The 19,335-nt window shown below is 38.5% G+C and overlaps 4 protein-coding genes across 4 annotated transcripts; all 4 read left to right on the top strand.

Annotated features, from left to right (window-relative positions):
* The first annotated feature begins 3,477 nt into the window (after window positions 1-3,477).
* LOC101297609 lies at window positions 3,478-4,489 on the top strand. The gene is made up of 3 exons (XM_004310074.1): window positions 3,478-3,891; window positions 3,971-4,097; window positions 4,181-4,489. The coding sequence occupies exons 1-3, from the start codon at window positions 3,638-3,640 to the stop codon at window positions 4,262-4,264; spliced, it is 465 nt and encodes a 154-aa protein (XP_004310122.1). The 5' UTR covers window positions 3,478-3,637; the 3' UTR covers window positions 4,265-4,489.
* A 6,518-nt stretch (window positions 4,490-11,007) lies between these two features.
* LOC101297318 (zinc finger protein CONSTANS-LIKE 14-like) lies at window positions 11,008-13,858 on the top strand. Its single transcript, XM_004310073.1, has 4 exons — window positions 11,008-11,980; window positions 12,478-12,678; window positions 13,035-13,282; window positions 13,369-13,858. The coding sequence occupies exons 1-4, from the start codon at window positions 11,096-11,098 to the stop codon at window positions 13,469-13,471; spliced, it is 1,437 nt and encodes a 478-aa protein (XP_004310121.1). The 5' UTR covers window positions 11,008-11,095; the 3' UTR covers window positions 13,472-13,858.
* Window positions 13,859-14,237: 379 nt separating this feature from the next.
* On the top strand, window positions 14,238-15,694 carry LOC101311069 (somatic embryogenesis receptor kinase 1-like). The gene is made up of 8 exons (XM_004310186.1): window positions 14,238-14,307; window positions 14,404-14,536; window positions 14,654-14,725; window positions 14,829-14,972; window positions 15,090-15,161; window positions 15,248-15,328; window positions 15,440-15,492; window positions 15,630-15,694. Exons 1-8 carry the CDS (start codon window positions 14,238-14,240, stop codon window positions 15,692-15,694), a joined length of 690 nt encoding a protein of 229 aa, XP_004310234.1.
* Window positions 15,695-16,786: 1,092 nt separating this feature from the next.
* Window positions 16,787-18,462, top strand: LOC101297030 (somatic embryogenesis receptor kinase 1-like). The gene is made up of 8 exons (XM_004310072.1): window positions 16,787-16,906; window positions 17,015-17,147; window positions 17,266-17,337; window positions 17,427-17,570; window positions 17,671-17,742; window positions 17,856-17,936; window positions 18,049-18,101; window positions 18,243-18,462. The coding sequence occupies exons 1-8, from the start codon at window positions 16,837-16,839 to the stop codon at window positions 18,287-18,289; spliced, it is 672 nt and encodes a 223-aa protein (XP_004310120.1). The 5' UTR covers window positions 16,787-16,836; the 3' UTR covers window positions 18,290-18,462.
* Window positions 18,463-19,335: the final 873 nt, after the last annotated feature.

The raw sequence follows: 19,335 nt of genomic DNA, 5'->3' as shown, positions 1-19,335 counted from the left end.
CGGGATAGTCCCGTCTCGTCCCGTCCCGTTATGGTAATGTTAAAACGGGACGGGACGGGACGAGATTGTTATTTTCAAAACCTATCTCGTCCCGTCCTGTTAACTTTCGGGACGGGACCGGTACGGGACCGGAATTCCGGTACTAAGTGCCCAGCCCTAATAATTAATATTCTACCGGGAGTGGAACTATTTGATATATTTTAACTGCATGTAAGCAAATTAAAGGAGAGGAACTGAAAATGGTTGCAGGGAAAGAAAGAACGGGACGAGGAAACAGTGACTGCAGAGAGCAAATGTCAAATGTATTGGGGGAGCTGCATGCGCGCGCGTTGGCTCCGTCGTCGGAGGAGGAGAGTGAAGGTGGTCAAATTAGGAATTAACTGGCAAAGTAAATAAGCCATGCACGGTTCACAGTTGCAGAGGAGGAGGAAGGAAGCTAATTAAGCTAGGGCTAGCAATGGTGAATCTGGGTTTTGGTTAGTTTGGTAACTCCACTCTGATGAGCTATGGTGTTCGAGGAAAAGGGTCGGAGTCGGTCTCGGACTTTTCCGGATTGTGGGAATCTATTCCCCAAGTACTACTTTTAGCAGACTAGCCTGACACTCCTCCCCAGTCGACCTCCTCCCTCTCTCTATCTCTCTCTTTGAAAAAATGAATTGAAATATTTTTCTTCTCTGGTCTGGTCTGCAATAATATTCCCTCTGCTGCTAGCAACAAAGCAGCTGTGTCCTTGGGTTGTTCCACAGTGTTTGTCTTGCTGTGAAATTTCCATCACGGATCCATCATCACAAGCGAATCCGAATTCAACTTCGACTTCATTCCGTTTTACCAATATTTCATATTCACGGATATCTTTCTCGTGTTGTTAATGTTGTGTCGTGATCCAAACCGTTATGTTCTTGTTATAATCAACTTGTGAATAACAACACGGTTCCGTCGAGTTTGATTAGTTGACAATATATATACACCAATTAAAAATCTCAAATTCAATCACCTCTCCGTGTATGTGTGAGGAACTAGAACCCTTGTTTTTGTCATCTACTTCAAAATGGAGTACACGCAAGTGCTGAAATATTGAAATGGGATCTGGGTATGGCATGGATTTCCGATTTCACTTGTTGATTTCATAATTCATATACTAAAATTAATTATCTGTGTTTACTTTTGTGTTTTATGTATCGAATCATATAATTGTATTCGTTTACTCGTATGATTAACATATTCTCATCTCACGTACCTTTTATTTTCGTTTTCAGTTATTGCAATATATCAATACCAATTCTCACACTTTATCAACGTATATTCTCTTTTACTCACACACCTAAACATCATGTAGTTTATTAGGTGAAATATAATATATCAAGATGAACTTGGTCATCAACTGACTAAGAAAAAATGTTTAACCAAGAAAACAATGTTCAACCATTCTTGAATGTAAATCAATGGTAGAAAGAGTTATCAGAAAGTTTAGTTGTTTCATTCTTTGCACTCGGATATAATCTAAAGGTGACTAAACATAATTGATTTGGTTAATTGCTGACCAGGTGAACAATAATATATAGACTAAAACCTACGCACCAAATTCTCATTTTAAATGACATTATTCGAAAAACTCTCCTATATCCTCGATCACCTTTGATTTTCGATTTTAGTACTTGTAATGAATAATACTCCGATTCTTTTTTCTTGTTTTTGGGTTTTAGTCCAGTGCAATGAACACTTGAATTATTAGAGTATGATGGGTTATCGAACACAGTGGCCAAAAACAAACAGAACTCACTGGTACCACACTGTTTGTCCATTGTCGTACATGCGTGCATGTTACATGTACGTATAAATTGTCAAACATGGCTTCAACTTAAAAATTTTGAAGCAGAAAGACTATTCCTTCGTGACCTCTCAGTCAATTCAACAGTACCACACTCTATGCAACACCACGTTTTATCTGGGTACATGTTGGCTCTCTGAGAAAGAAAATTAGCCAACTAGTTAATTAAGCATGCCCGCTCTGGTTAATTTGTTGATTAAGCAATGCTCAAAGAACGGGGAAAACTAATTCTTTATGCATGAGAGTTGAGACTAAAGATTAAGAAATGGAGCAGATGGATATTGCAGCAGGGTATGTTTGAGCAAGAGCGAGAGTTCCAATTCATTCTTCTCTGCACAAGAATTAGCTGGGAATTAGGGAAAGGAAACATGGTCTATAAATCTAATGCTCTGCTTAATAAGTGGTGGTAGTGGAGCTGAGCGTGCCCTTCTATCGATCTTGCTGCTTATTCTTTCAGTACTAGACTATATATCGCAGTTTCTTGATCTTATTATTGTTTATGTCTTCGTCAATATTCGTGTTTATGGGAAGGGAAGCTCAATAAAGCTTCTTGCACGGCATCAAATTAAATTGCTCTATTCTCTATAAAGAATCCATGTAGTGATGTACTCGTTACGCCATTAGATGATATTATTCTTTATGGTGAAATGACTTGTACCATTGCCATACCACACTGCTACTATAACACATTCTGATTTCTGAATCAGCAACAAAACAGAAACTTATGAGCTTATATGTACAATCAGGAATAACACAAGTATGACTAATTACTTTATATTTTGAATCGATTAGTGCGAGGTCAGATTATTTATAGAAAGGGCAAGCATTATGAAAACAACACATCATGTATGGTCGTCATAAAGAGTCATTTTACATAGTATTCATAAGTCCAAAACATACAGTCAGTGGCGGAACTAGGATTTGTCATTAGAGGGGTTGAGATGTAAAATGTACGTTTATGTATATGACACTTATTTATATATTTTTCCATTTTTAATGTAAAATCCTATTATGATTTAGAAATCTGAGAAATATATTAATTTCATCTTAAAATTCATTAGTCAAACAGTCTTATATACAAAAACAAAATATACCAAATGTATTTCATTCACAATATAATATAAAATACAGTCTTATATACAAAAACAAAATATACCAAATGTATTTCATTCACAATATAATATAAAATATACCAATGAAGATCATTATGAGTGGGCTGAAATGGTGTGTGGGAGCCCTGTATACAGTATAACGGCTATACACAAGGTGTTAATTCTTTTTTAGTTTTTTTATATTTTTTTTATCAAAGGATGTCATGTCGTACCATTAGAAACCTGAATGTATGAGTACAACATGAACATGATTTGTCCTCACAGGCAACAAAAAGATTCGAACCATGCTAAACTACCTAAAAACTTTAAAAAAAAACCCTAAGCAAGCTAGCCCAAGCAATTCAAAGAGAAATTAAGAACAAATGAAAATGGGTCTTGATATATGGACAAAGGGCTCCATATGGAAAAGTCTGATCCGGGCCAAACACGGCCCAAACCCTCCAAATCGATCAGCCCGCGTACAGAATGAAAAGCCCAAATTCATGGAAAGCGACGTCGACGCGTAAAAGGAAACTGGGAAAATTCATAGAAACCTTCGTGGAAAATAATATTCTCTAGAAGGTGAAAACTGAAAAGTCATCAATCCCTTACTTTATATATAAGCAAATTTCCAATTGCCTCTTCTTGCTTAATCCTCAATTCTCCTTGTTAATTCCAACAAATTCCAGTTTCGATCGATAGACCACACCCTCAGAAGATGCAAGGATACCCGCCGCAACAAGCAGAGATGTCGAAGATGCCGCCGCAGCAGCAGCAGCAACCGGTGATGGGAGAGCCGGTGATGGGAGTCCCTTACTACGTTCGTGAGAATCCCTACCAGGCCGGCATGATTCCCCCCAACGCCATTTACGGCGACCCAAAAGGGGTCCCTCTTCAGCAAACCATCTACAGAGACACTCCCGCTCCTTTCAACTGCCTTTACTGCGGCGACACCGGTCTCACCACCGTCAGGTAAAATTCCGAGTTCCTAAGTGGTTTGACGTGTGATCGATTTGGTTTATGATGCAATTTTTGTGTTGAAAACTCTTAGATCAAAGCGGAGTCTGGCATCTGTTGTGGGGTGTTTGACGTTCTGTGGTTGTGGGTTCTGCTTTCTTTTGCGTTCCATGGACTGTCTCTGGCATAAGCAGCATTATTGCTCACATTGCCACCAAAAGGTACTTGACTTGTGACAGTAGATTTTTCTTTGTATGATTTTCGGCTAGGAATTGAAGATTGATGGGTTTTGTTTTGTTGTTAGGTTGCTGATTTTGAGAAGTCTGATCCTTGTATTGTAATGGACCCTCCTAACTGGACAGAAGCCAGCTTTGCAGTACCTGCATGATAAGTATCTTCTTCTTACTCACATTGTCACCGTACTCTGTTTAACTCTATGTTTCTGAGATTGCTGTGTAAATCTTTTTTTATGTGACATAATATACGAAGTTTGAAAGTTGAAATGGTAGCTGGACAATGCTGTGTAAACTTATAGATTGATAATAAATTTCGTGTCAATGAAATGCATGCAGTTTTGGTTGCACTAAGCACCTTAGTTGAGTTTGAGGGTTTCAATAAGGTCCCAAAGTTTAGTCATCAGAGAACTTATAAAAAACATGGATACCCTTTTAGCACTTTGGTGCTATTTTAAACTAGAATCTGTGCTTTGAGGTCTAATAGCAGCATGGTTATGCTGTTCTTCTGCTTGTGCAAATGAATCTGTTACCTGCTTCGTACCTCAAAATTTGAAATGCTTAGATTTCGCAAATGATCCAAAAATGCAGTAGAACAGTTTGATAAGGACTGATAGAGTAAGTTAAACTCAGAAGTTCTTCTATCAGTCTACATTATACATTATCGTAGCAAAACTTGGGATATTGCATTTGGTACTGTTGGAGTAGTGTAAGAGTTCGTAGCCTGATTGTGATTGCGCCAGGTTCTCTTACAAGAGTAAGGTTTGAGCATGACAAAATTAAACACACCTGCATTTTGATGACTGTTGCCGCTTCTTCTTTTGCTACATTAGAGGGGATGAAACTGTCTATTTTGCTCAATTGTAAACCTGAAGTCCAACCCCTCGTAAGTCATAAACACATAACCACCTAATATTGTGTTTGGGACTGTTGTACTGTAATATTTTGTGGCTGATTTGATGATTGAAGGGTCACGTTCTCTTAGAACAACTTACATCATGACGGAATCAAACACACTTCTGCATTTTAATGATAGTTACCATTCTGTTTTTTGTTACATTAGAATGGATTAAACCCTTTTCCTTGCTTATTGTAAATCCGTAGTCCACTCTTCACGGACACCACCTATCGTTGCCTACGCTTTGCCGTCTACCTCATAGCTTCTTCCCTTCCTCCCTCACCTCATCTTGCAGTATCGATACTGCTCTTTTGTATACGTAACATGATCATTTACCCACGGCAACTGGACTTTGAGGTTGGTTCGCTACGCGTGAGGGCAAGCGCTACTCTGGGATGTGGATTCAGAGTATAACAAACTATCCAACTTCACAAGTTTAGAGCATATAGTACATTGTTTCTATACTAACAGGAAACTATAATATATCTACCACATTGCTTCTGTTATTCATCTGGAAACGAGGATGACAGTTCCTATGAAATTCATCCACGGCTGCTGTAATGCAGCAAAGGATAGTTAATCCACTTGACGGAATGACACAAAATGCACAACAGTTATCAAAGAAGCTTCAGATTCCTATATCAATTTTAACCAAACCTATCGTCACGTTCAGAAATATCAACAAGTGAATTTGAAACAAAAGAATGTACCTGCTCTTCTATTCGCTTTAGAAACTTATCCCGACGGGGGAACGCTTGTTGCCCTGAAGCCATGGAAGAATAAGTCCAGCATGAGAGAGAAGAGCCTGTCATGATAGCCAAGGAGACTGCCTGTATACCACATAAGGATCGCTTCTGATACCTATGTTAGTATCATATAAATATTTCGAGACCCCTTGGGAGGCTGCAGGCAAGTCATCCTTGGCTACAAAACAAGCTCTTTATCCTCATGTAGGACCTTTCATCCTCATTACAAAATACTAACAAGGGATATGAAACCAGAAACCCTTCTCAGTAATACTATTACTGATCTCACTCACTTCACTGCAAGTTTCGAAGTCCCAGAGACTCTATTTATAGCCAATGAGCTTCTTGCATTTTCCATTAGATTCATCACATCACACCCTAAAAAGACTAAGGATTTGGTATTCTTTCCCATTATCCACATAGTGAGTACTGAGATTGAAATGATTTCAATCATCAAAGTTGTTGTCGTGGAATATATTCTCGGGGATTTTGAATTTCATGGAGGAGGAAGGTCGCCCATGTTCCATGATGGGTCGGTCTGGTCCAGTTGATGATGATAATATTTCAGATCAGATAGGGTTTTTCTCTGTACTAGCCTCATGAAAATCCCCACTATTCCATTTGATCTGAAACAAGAAAAGGCAATCCACACATGTCGTACTGCCATTGCTCAGATCTCCATATCTGCCACTTGCCTATTCCCAAAGGCTTTTTGCCTGGGAAATTGATTTCATGTCATTTTGTGTCGACTCTGCATCTTAATGTTAATGCAACGAATATAAACTTTCCGTCATTTGTATAATATTTGAAACCATTTTGTGCCCGCGAACACGTAATTTTGGTTACACAACGTCTGTGTGATTACACCGGCGAACTTGTTACGATATCAAGAAAAGATTTAGTCGTTCAATCTAAAATTCATGATAAGTTAAGATGTACGACTTTTTTCTAATCTCCATATAATAAGTATATTTACGTGGTATGTAGTGAAATAGCTAAACGTGGATGTTCTTTTTACTCTTGCATCAAAATATTAACTTATGTTAAATTTAACGTACGTCAATTATCTTTAACTTTAAGTTTTATCACGTGTATTTTTTAATATAATTTAGCATGTAGCTCGTGGATAGAAAAGACGTTGACCTTGCTTAAAGGTTTGAGAGACTGAGAAGTGCAAAGAGGAACAAAATCTTGAAAGATTTTTATTTGGTTTCTGGTTCAAGTTGATAGATAAAAGGGATGATCGAGTTGTTATAATTTCTTCCATACATTTCCCTTCATTATTCCAATTCCGAAAGGAGAGCAGTGAATCTCAACTGGAGCCACATGTCCACTAACTAGAAAACCATGAGTCCACGTCTTGCAATCTTTCGCATCAACCAAAAGCAAAGACCATGAAAAAAATGCAAAGACCATGAAAGATCACATTCTCAATCGAGGAGTGGCAGCAGCATGCATGTGTAGTGTCGACAATGGTGGAGAAGCTCGCTAGTATGGGAGAGAGGCCTTTTGACTTGTAAAGGGCTGTCACACTCATCTTATACATATTATCAGATTCGAATCCTTCAAGTTCTTCTTCATCGCATAAAAAGCACACCACTAGCTATGTCGACTCTTAAGCTCGATCAGATCCTTCATGTTTATCTATTTCATGTTTGTGGCTGTTGCCTTTTGATTTCGAATTAGAAGAAAATTACAGTACCATAGATAGCTGTGGAGCATGGACGTGTCAGCTGCATGCATGCTGATCGAGCACATATCTTCTTGGCATTCATATGATGGGAAAGGCCACGCAACTTGATATATATGCTGATAATATATGTCATTTTTCCTTATCTTTTGGATTCTTATTTTGAGTCCAAGAATTCATTGTAGGAAAAGCTAGCTATTAGCCATACATGAAATTAAATTTTTTTTTTTTTGGTAAATAGGATTGCTCCCAATGAGCATTGATCATAAACGACCATAACGGTCAATGCATGAATAATCTGAAGACTACTCAAATGCAAAATACAACTTAAACCAAACTACAAACTACGAATTGAAAATTCAACCTCAAAACTACATTCAAAAATGTGGACATGAAACTTAGAAAGCAAATAAAAACCTCCAAATCTATGCTATCAGAGAGCAAAACAACAGTTCTGATAAGTATGACGCCTAAGACCCCTGGTGTACGTTTCCACTCAACAGACCGGTGAACCAGTTTTGACCAAACAACAGCATGGACTATAGAAGTGTCACGTCTCCAAAAAGCCTAGCACATGCCTGACCCAAAAAAGAGGGGAATAAAACCCTAGGCCACACTGGTGCAGCCCAAAGAGTGAGGCCCAAAGGCCCAACGTACTCCTCCTCTCTCCCAAGTCTGGCTATCGCCAAGTTTGCCAGAGACGCCACATTCTGCCACTTCAATCTGGTGGCTTCTCTCTCCTCCAAAACATGGCTGCTTGCTTACTACCTCAAAGCAACGCTGATCCGACCACCCAAGGGACACCAAAAACAGGAGCCGCTATTGAAGATCACTGCAAAGGCAAATCAAAGGCGCTACACCGATCCCGATCGCCTCCCGAATCCAAGTCTGTCTCGCCGGCCGCAACAAACGACACGCCTCTGCTCCTACTATCACTGATGCAAGTCCAAGACCCACCCTCTGATTCCTCTGTCGATGAGAAGATCACCCAACCACGATCCGCTATGCACAACCGAGAAAGAATAGACGTCGAAGACGTCGATACGCATACAGAGGACCGGAGTACGCCGCCGCTCTACGTCCAAAACCCTAGGATTTGGATTTGCTCAACTCCGACGAAACCGGAGCGAATATATTCCTAGTGTACTATTTCTTTAACAATGAAACAGTGAAATTGTTTTGATTTTAATCCATACATGAAATTAATTTGGTATCAAGAGAGTTTGGTTTAATCTTCAGTAGTTTCTTTTTGTTCATTATTGCCGGAACGAGGTCTTTATTAGGAATCGGTGAAGCACCTAGATGATGTTTTCTAATTACTAACACTCTAAACAGCACAGTGGAGTAAGCATTTTATAGGAAGTGGCACATAATATGACAATGTGGGGTGTGCAATGGCAAAGAATTGATATGACCAAGAAAACCTCATCGTGATGTATACTGGTTGTTGCTACCGGATCTCAATTTTACTTATCATTACGGGCAACATGCTGTTTCTTTAATTAGTAGAGCTAGCTCATCATTCTTCCAAATCTATCGAGAAGATGCACTTAGACTTTTTTCCTATTGGACAACGCGAAAGATTGGTACCAATAATAGTTTTACTGAAAGGATACTCCCTGATCAACGACTTCATCTGTGAGACTAGGACGAACTGTTTAAGATAACATCTCTGGTCTTTTATTTTCAGGTACTTTATTCCATGTTGAAAGCACTTTTGAGAATACATGCAGTACGTGATGCAGCCTGTATATAGATTCATCTTGCATCTCTTGAGTTCGTTTGGGTATTGCAAGCTACAAATTAATGTATCATCTCAAGAAGAACATTTGCGTACACATGGCAGACCCAGAATTATATATAAAACTGGCTGAGTTTTAAAGTAATAATATACTAAATTTAAAAATTGACTGACATTTAAAAGAAAAATATGAAATTTGGTATTTATTAAATATACAAAGAAATAAATTCATCGATTACAAAGTATTTGCACATATACAAAAAAGATGTTATTCCTTATGGAATTGATGGGATATGGATAGAGTATATGGTAAGAGGTGATTAAGGTAGGAGAATGTACTGTATAACAAATGGTGTTTATGGTTTAATTGGGAAAGAAATTAGTCGAAAGCTTTTCACTATGATTATATCAAAACTCTTAATTGCACATGTTCAATACACAATTATGGGGGGTGCCATGGTACCCCTTGGCCTGTACATAGCTCCGCCGATGTGCATACATAGTTTGTGTCACCGAGTGTTTTGAGTTGCATCAATGTGTAGACATCTTGGAAGATGCCGTGAGTTCACATAATCTAGTGAGTTAGTCAAGAAAGAATTGTCACGGTCAATGTAATTCTTTGTAGTGTAAAATTATGATTTGTGTATCATTATTTTGTTGATTAATTAAACATTGAGAAAGTATTGTTACAAAAGGTCTAGTGAGTGAGTAGAGCAGATTGCCGCGATCATTGCAATCCCTGTGTTATAAACATGTAGTTTCTTCTCCCATATATAGTGAGTTCTATCTGGTCATCCAAGAGTTGAATGCCACACAATTTTTTTTTCCTTGACACACGACATTGCATCAACAAAAATATGTACTTTAACTAGTTTTATTTGGTTTGTATTTATTTTATTTTATGAAATAGCGCTTAGTTTTTTCTTTTATTAAAAAAAGAAAATGACGTTAAATAGAGGTGACTCTAGCGCACACAATGTTAACAACACCAAAGGCTCATATGGTTAAAGCCTATGTCCCATATTGGCCAAGATATTAGCCACAAAATTTGTTTCTTTAAAGACATGTTTAAAGTTAATAAACTCAAAGAAAATGCTCAAAACCTTAAATCTTGAACAAGCTTGAGCAGACTTGAGGTTGGGGTGTAAACTCTATTCACCATATCAATCACCAACTTAAAATCGTCTTCAAACTTCAATCTTAGAGAGTGAAATACCGGCTAGTTCAGCTACCATAAGTCTTCTATTAATGAAACGAACCGACTACTAGAAAACCTCAACCCTAAATTACAATAAATAAAGTAAATATTCCGATAATATATTCACGTGCTTGATGCATCCCCCATCCCCATTCTCAATATCATCAATCCCGACCTCACATCCCCCGGCCGACCTAAAACCCGTACGACGACCAAACCACCACCGTCCGATCAGCCACGACTCGTCAAACAACTAATAAAAAACTCAACCTAACCGACCGGGTCCCGCCACATTAAAACTCTCCCCGCGTAAAGTTAAAATCCCCACCTCCAAATCAAAACAAAATCAGAGATTGGGTTAGCATTTAGAACACGTAAATTACCAACATGGCCACTGCCAGATGTGACTGCCACCGCAGCAAAAAAGGTCACCATGTTCTTAAAATATCAAAAGGGCCTCTCATATTTCCTGATATTTTTACAGTAACCACTTTTTAAATTAAAAGCTTCCCCAACATGGTAAGAAAGATTTCCTTCTCGCCTCTTCTAATCCACCTTTTCCCTTTTAAGGCGCACAAAAATTATATAAAATAAAATAAAGTAAAAAATCCAACCTCCACTCTCCCTTTTACTCATTTCTTGCAAGGGTTTCCGTTTCGGCGATCTTCTATCTCTGTGAAGAAAACTCTTGAATTTTTCCGGTTCGGGGGGAGATGGTGAGTTCGAAGCCGGCGACGGGGGAGAGTACTCCGTGCGATTTCTGCAGCGAGCAGCCGGCGGTGCTGTACTGCAAGGCCGACTCGGCGAAGCTGTGCTTGTTCTGCGACCAGCACGTGCACGGCGCCAACTTGCTGTCGCAGAAGCACGTGCGGTCTCAGATCTGCGACAACTGCGCCTCCGACGCCGTAGCCTTCCGCTGCGCCACCGACAACTTGGTCCTCTGCCAGGACTGCGACTGGGACGCCCACGGCAACTGCTCCGTCTCCGCCGCACACGATCGCACCCCGGTTAAGGGCTTCGACGGCTGCCCCACGCCGCTGGAGCTCGCCGAGATTTGGGGGATAGATCTCCGCAAGAGTCCGGGTCGGGTCAACGACCCGGACCGCTGGGGGGAGATGGACTCGTCGTGGAACGGGGTGAACTTCCAGGACCTGATTGTGCCGAGCCAGAACGGCGGCGTGTACCGGAGCTCCGGGGAGGCGGCTCCGGCGAAGAGGCAGGGCTCTGGTGGGAGCTTGGGGAAGCACAAGCAGGGAATTCAGAAGCAGCTGGTGGAGCTGCTCAAGAGGGACTTCGATGGCGGCGGAGAGAATTTGGAAGCGCCGGCGAGGAATAGTGATAATGGCTGGGAGGGAAATGGTGATGAGAATAATGTTGATGTGAATGTGAATGCGGAAGGGTTTGATGTGGAGAATGGAAGAGTTGATGGAGTGAATGTAGGTTCTGCTGCTGCCGCCGTTTCGCAGCCGTTGCTGCAGCAACAAGCGGCGCCGTTTACGTCTCTGCTTATGATGGCTGAAGGCATTGTTGATCGAGATATGTTGTGGGATACCAACCCCCATGGTGGCCACAACACTCAGAACACTCAAAGCGCACAGGTAGCTTTTCTACTCAGTTTACTTTGTTTATCAGTTCCGCTAAGTTTTGATAGTTAATTCTACACTATGGCTAGACTGAATGTAGAGTTTGACAATTTCGACAAATGATAATTTGCTGACAATAAGATCTACACTAGGCCACCAAGTTCGAAAGATCTTACTTTTAACTTATGGTAATGTACATTGTTAATTCAGATAATGATCGGGAACTGATCTCCTTCAATTTTAGTGAACAATTGGTATTAGGTAGTATAGGCAACACAATGCTCTGTATTCTACCATTTTTGAAGCTTTGGTGTAGTGGCCTGTATAAGAGCAAACAAACATAGCCTATTAAGAGTCGATACAGTTGTGTACTAGTTAGGTCTTGTGTGTATAGATCGTATAGTCTGAGGCTATTTATCCATGCTTATAGGGCCTTCATGTCTCATGTAGACTTCAGAAACATTAACTTATGGGTGCAACCATGATAATCATGCTAACTTGCTGGCTTGCAGATATGGGATTTTAATCTAGGAAAGTCGAGGGGTCATGACGAAACAGTTCCATTGGATGTCTCATATGGTTCAGGTGGTTCAGGATTCATGATTAAGAATTTTAGTGATCTTCTGAAAGAAGCATCTTTGACTGATACAAAAGTGTTTGGAGATATGTACCAGATGAATGGTTCTATTGGACAAGAGGATATCAAATTCAATGTAAGTTTCCTTTTCTTTGTTTGTTCATGTATTCAGTTATTTTTTCTTTTCATTTCCCTTAGGCATTGTATATACTATTGAGTATTGACAGCCTTATGTAACCTTTTGTCGAGTTCAAGTATCTAGTTCGCTCAATGAATCTTGACAGCGTTGTAGTATCTAATGGCTTTGGTTTTGGAGTGAACAGATCAATACAAATTGGCATTGGTGTCATGTGAAAAAAAAGAAACTTTTTATTGACATTGGATATCATCAATCCATCTGTACACAATCATCCTTCATGTCTTTGGTCGTTTACTGTTTTTTCATAGTGAAGGAAAGCTGAATAGCCTGACATTCGTTATTTGAAAATGCAGATCAACTCAAATAACCCAGCAGTGAGTCAGGGGCCAGCAACATCTGAGAGCAACAACATCTCTATTGGCCGGCCATCATCAGGGTCAGCTTTTGGTGAAGACAAAGGCAACATTGCCACTACGGAACAACCTTTCCTAATGAGAAGTGACAGTCTGCGGACGGTAGGAACAAAGGCTAGCACGGAGCTGCTTGCGCAAAACAGGGGCAATGCTATGCTGCGTTACAAAGAGAAGAAGAAAAACCGAAGGTATGTGACTGGTCTTTTGGCTTCCTTTTTCTCTCTATCGCTTACCCACCATCACCATATAATGACTTTTACCATTTTCTGAATAGATACGACAAGCACATAAGATATGAATCCAGGAAGGCAAGAGCTGATACTAGGAAGCGAGTCAAGGGTCGATTTGTCAAGGCTACTGAAGCCCCTGATGGTTAGATAATGTTGCGATGGGTGGGTTCTCTCCTAGCTTGTTGTCTGTAAATATTTCTTTTACTTTCTATGCAAGGCAAATGTATAAATTCTGCAAGTCTTTATTCCATGGAAGTCCAATGTTATTTGTTTCTTCTATTATCTCTGTGTTATTCAGTTGTGAATATAACACAACCCCTTTTATCTCTCAAAATTAAAAAGGGAAATGGGGAAGAGAGTTTCTATAGAACTAGATGCCTCTAGCGTTCAAGAATAGCTTCTTCGGAGGCATCTGTTTGACCTCCGAAAACAGAGCTGTCCTATTCTCTGTCGTTTCAAGTTGTAACAAACAAGGAATATTAGACGTTATAATTTATTCATTTCTAGTTGTATAGTTCTGAATACTTCAAATTCATCATAGGAGTTTGATTCTTCCCTAACCTTTCCATCTAATCTTCGTTTCCCAAGACTTCATCATATAAGTTTTTTCCAGAGGTTGAGTGCCGGCTGGATTGGAGTTCTGTTTGGATTAGCTCAGAAAGTCAGAATTATTCGACGTTAAATGATAGCAAGACTTGTTTTTTTTATCAGACTAATCCTAACTTGACTTTTTCTCGCAGCCTCGCAAGCCAGCCACCTTCAATTATTATTTCATGTGATCACAAATTTAATACTCAGTTGACTACCAGTTTGTAACTATAAATCAATGCTAGTTTATCTTCTCTGCATCTCAGTTCATCTGCTAAGAATAACGAGTTGAGCTACCTCTATTCTGACCTTGTTGTTGTGCAAGATGCATTCTCGAGCTTTGCTTTGTTTTCTGTTTGTAGCAGCCATTGCATCTGTGGACTGCAACTCGGAAGGTGAGCAAACTGGCTGTAAACTACTGATCGGACTTACAAATTAGAATGCGGTTTGTGTTGGTTGAATAATATTTTGATTTGCTTGATCACGCACAGGGGATGCTCTTTATTTCTGGAAAACCAAATTGGTCGACCCTAACAATGTTCTTCAGAGCTGGGATCCGACTTTGGCCAATCCATGCACCTGGTTTCACGTTACCTGCGACAGTCAAAACAGCGTTGCAAGACTGTAAGTGGTTTTATCTACATTGATCAGAGCTTGTTGGTAGACTAGTTTCACTATTTAGACGTGATTGGCAATTTGGTATCTTAAGTTTGAAAGCATTTATCTGTCTATAATATGAAGGGACCTTGGCAATGCTGGACTTTCAGGACCTCTTGTCGCTGAGCTCGGAATCTTGACTAACCTGCATGTAAGGCCATCCTTTCTATCTATGTCAGAAACTTCAACGAGCTGAACTATGAATCACATATTAGTAGAATAGTAGGCGTAAACTAATCATCGGCAAATGGCAATGCAGGGAGTTGTATGAAAACAAATTCTTTGGACCTATTCCATCCGCAATTGGTCACTTGAGTAAACTAGTCAGCTTGGACTTGTACAAGAATAAACTCTCCGGAACAATTCCACACACTTTGGGACACTTGAGTTCCTTGAGGTTTTTGTAAGTGAATATGCCTATATTTAAGAATCAACTTTAGCTATGATTGTTATGATCTACACTGAAAAAACAGCATTAGGTTTGCTACTTTGAACTCAGATATGTGGTCTCTATTTGCAGGAGGGTATTCCGCAATAATCTAACAGGAGCTATTCCTTCTTCTCTTGGAAATCTGACAAGTCTTGTACTTCTGTAAGTTTCCCATAATTCTTTGTAAATTATATTTTAATTATTTTGTTCACTTACTGATCAGCTAGTGTCCATGCTTGATTTTCTAGGCAATTAAACAGAAACAAGCTCACTGGTGTGCTACCGGTGGAGGTCATTGGACTCGTTCGTTTTGGCAAATTATTGATTTTGTGAGTATACTTGGTCGGAATTATTGGGGGCCTCTCATTGCTTCAGGTCACACAAAAACATATTCTACATGCAGGCATCCTTGTCTTATCATATATTTATGTGCAATGCAGGGACGTCTCAAGCAATCTGTTGGTAGGGACCGTACACCGCATCAATTCAACAGGTACTTGTAAACATTCTACACCTACACAATAATACTTTCTAGTTTATTGATTCACATGTTTAATTTGAATGCTAATTTTTCAATAGGCTGTTTACAAATTACTTTCTTGTCAATTTCCATTTCTGTTTTTGGTATAGGTTTTGTAGTTACGAAAATAGTACAGGATCCAAGAGCTCAGAAACCAGTAGAAGAAGAAGAATAACAAGAACAAGAAGATTTTCAAATAAAAATTGAGACATGTTGTATAGTTGTACATGTAAGCTTTATGCATACATGTAAGCTTATATATTGTTCATTTGATTTTTATTTTGCTCTTAAATAAAGTTCCTCTTACTTTCTAGACCCACTTGGAATGTGACCGGCCATCTTGGTCAATCTGGTACAGAGTTTTATTGGAAATGAACAAAAAAAAAAAACCCAGCTAAATTTCCATAAACAGTTTCAACAGATGCATATAACATTCTCGGTTTTACATTTAACAGAACAATACAAGATCCACAAGCTCCCAAGTCACTTCTGAACTTGGTGGAGAAGTGATCAATACTCTACTGCTACTGCAATTATACAAATTTTAGGATTCTAAACCCCCAAAAACCTAAAAAATGATGAACTCCACATGTCAGAGACGACTAATAAATTACTATAGCTGAATTAAGAAGCACCCTAAACCATATAAAATGACAATAGACATTATCAAGTTCAGGTACTTAGTTTGCTAAATCAATCTTGTAGACTTGTACATTTGTATTAATATATACAATAAGCTAGCACGAATAACTTACGAGTCAAGTAAGGAATTGGTAGGTTGGAAGAAGCTTCTGCCCAGGGATAAGTCGATGCAACAGATTCAATTCTTACCTCAGTACACATATTTTCTGTAATTTATATCATTTTTCCAGAGAAAAGATTAGCACAATGCATACAACTATTTTTTATTCTTCCTAGTAGTCGAGTTGAATAGAGAGGGGCGGAAAGTTCTGAATGTAAACCCAACGAACCTTGCCAGACTTTGATAAAATAAATCTCTGATATCGTAATATGATAAGCTTGTTCTAGAACAATATAGAAATTTGCACAGACAAGCCACACACATTCATATAGTTTATCACAGAATTAGTTGACCTTAACTCACTGAGACTTGTATTCATTAGACGAGTCCTGAGTTAATTGTGGACTTTTCACCACATAGAACCTTCACTGGATCATTTCATTTGACCATACTCACAAGAACACATTGTCTGCCTTTGTACTAGCTATCATATTTCAGTGCTGGTTTATTGTACTATTTATAGAGATCCTCGGTTATTCTTCTGTGTACTCCCATCGATCTTATAGTTGTGCAAGATGATTTCTCGAGTTTTGCTTTGTATTCTGTTTGCAGTTGCCATTGCATCTGTGGATTGTAACTTGGAAGGTAAGCAAATGTACCTTTCAACTTGAGCATCAGTACTGGTTGGACTTGCTAGTTAAACATGCGATTTTTCGTTGGCTTGAGGATGTTTTGATTGCTTATTATGAGCAGGTGATATTCTGTATTCCTGGAAGACCTTATTGGTGGATCCTTACAATGTCCTTGCTAGCTGGAACCTGACATCCCACAATCCATGCCCCTGGTTTCATGTTACCTGCAACAATCAAAACATCGTTACAAGGGTGTAAGTGGTTTTAGCAACATTTATATGAGCTCATTAGTTAAGTTTCACTGATTAGCCTAAAAAATTGGAAGTTTTGTATTTAAAAGTGGAAATTGTCTATATATGTGTAAATATGAAGGGACCTTGGCAATGCTGGACTATCAGGACCTATTATCCCTGCGCTTGCAAACTTAACCAACCTCCAATACTTGTAAGATCGTCTTCGTTTTCTGCTTATCTTCTGAAACTTCAAAGATGTGAATTTAAGATGCGCATGTTAGTTAACCATTGGCACTGCAGGGAGTTATACCAGAACAAATTTTATGGATCTATTCCATCGGAACTTGGTCACTTAAAAGAACTAGTCAGCTTGGACTTGTACCGGAACCAACTCTCGGGACCAATTCCAGAGACCTTAGGTCACTTGAATTCATTAAGATATTTGTAAGTACATATATGCCTTCTCTTCATTTCAAGTTCGGCTTTGCTTATGTATATTTTTTGTTTCCGAATAATTAACTGTACGTTATTCTTCTACTTGCAGGAGGGTCTTTCACAATAATCTAACTGGGGCTATTCCTTCATCTCTTGGCAATTTGACTAGTTTACAAATTCTGTGGGTTACCCTATACAAAATTTGCGGATTCTATGTTGCATTACTCTTTGAATCGTTTATATCAGTTGATCAGACAGATCAGTTTTCCTAACCATCAAGCTTAACTTTTCCAGGAAATTAAACAAGAACAGTCTAACCGGTGCTTTACCATTAGAGGTCATTGAACTTGTTCGTTTTGGCAACTTGACCGTATTGTGAGTACACTCGGTTCCAATTGAGCACTTTTCATTTCCTCGCATTTCCTCATATGTTGCATGCATTAACCTTCATTATCTGATAAAGAGTTATGTGCAAATTGTAATGTAGGGATGTCTCAAACAATCTGTTGGCAGGGACCGTACACAGCACCAACTCAACAGGTATTCAAACTAATTATAGTACTCGAAAAACCATACCGTCTCTACTATAACATTTTCTGCGCATCGATTCATATGCTAGATTCGAAAGCTATTTCTGATAATTAGCTGCTTACTTACTAGCCTATTTTCCATTTGTTAAAGGTTTTGCAGTTACAAAAATCATACAAGATCCAAAAGCTCAGAACTAAGCCAGAAGAACTAGAAGATGATATTGTATACCAGTTCTATGAAACAAAACTGGGACTTCTAAATCCCGGGAAACTTGAATTCATTTTTCTACATATCAATAAGCGTATATACATAAAGACAGTGTATGATATACCATACATGTACACACAGACATACTTTCGACAATATCAGACTTGAGTAGGGAAAAATGGTCAAAATTAAGCAGCGGGAAGCTAATTGCTTGTCTTTCCTTGATCATCATCATCAACAATAACATGTACAAATAATATTCAATCTATAAAGATCCTTTTTGACCCTTAATCAGTTAATTGTTCTTCCTTTCTGCAATGCCTTCCTTTTCTATCATTATTAATCATGATCATGTGCCCACCCTCAAATCTTAGTGCATGTTTTCTTTCGACTGATCTCAGCTCCAATATCCTTGGCTGAACTTCCCATGTTTTGCAAAAGTAAATTTCAAATGGATGTTGTAACTTGTAAGCGCATGGTGTCGGTTTTGTCTTTATTTTCTCATTTCATGTCTTAAGTCAGAAAAACACTCTTTGCTACTTAACTAATGCATGTCACAATACATAATTTTTGTAGAGACTATGGTTATTATCTTCGAACGTTCTTTTCATGTTTATTGTAATAAGAAAATAATTCTTGGCCTTAATAAGGTCTAAGATTTATAACCTTAATTTTAGGTGGCATACTATGTCACCCAGACACATCACCAATTAAAAAGATTATGTCATGTCATTCTTAAGCAAAAATACAATCTTATCCTTCTAAATCCAATGACTCTTGATTATTTTGTCTTTTTATTAAGAGAAAAAAATTGATTTGTCTTTCTTTTATAATTAAAAATATATATTTGTAGCATTTTCTTTATCTTTTCTTTTCATCACTATCATGCTTAAATTAAACGTAACATATAGTGTGAAAATACATATATTTTGATGAGAATATATTTGTTCAAAAACACGAATTCTTATGAAATATATATACATATATATATAATTTGTCTAAGAAAAAACAATTTAGTCCAGGAATTTTTTTTTTT

Source organism: Fragaria vesca, unplaced genomic scaffold (assembly GCF_000184155.1).
Source record: "Fragaria vesca subsp. vesca unplaced genomic scaffold, FraVesHawaii_1.0 scf0513160_u, whole genome shotgun sequence".
NCBI classification, from domain to species: domain Eukaryota; kingdom Viridiplantae; phylum Streptophyta; class Magnoliopsida; order Rosales; family Rosaceae; genus Fragaria; species Fragaria vesca.
This window is presented reverse-complemented; position numbering and strand designations above follow the sequence as displayed.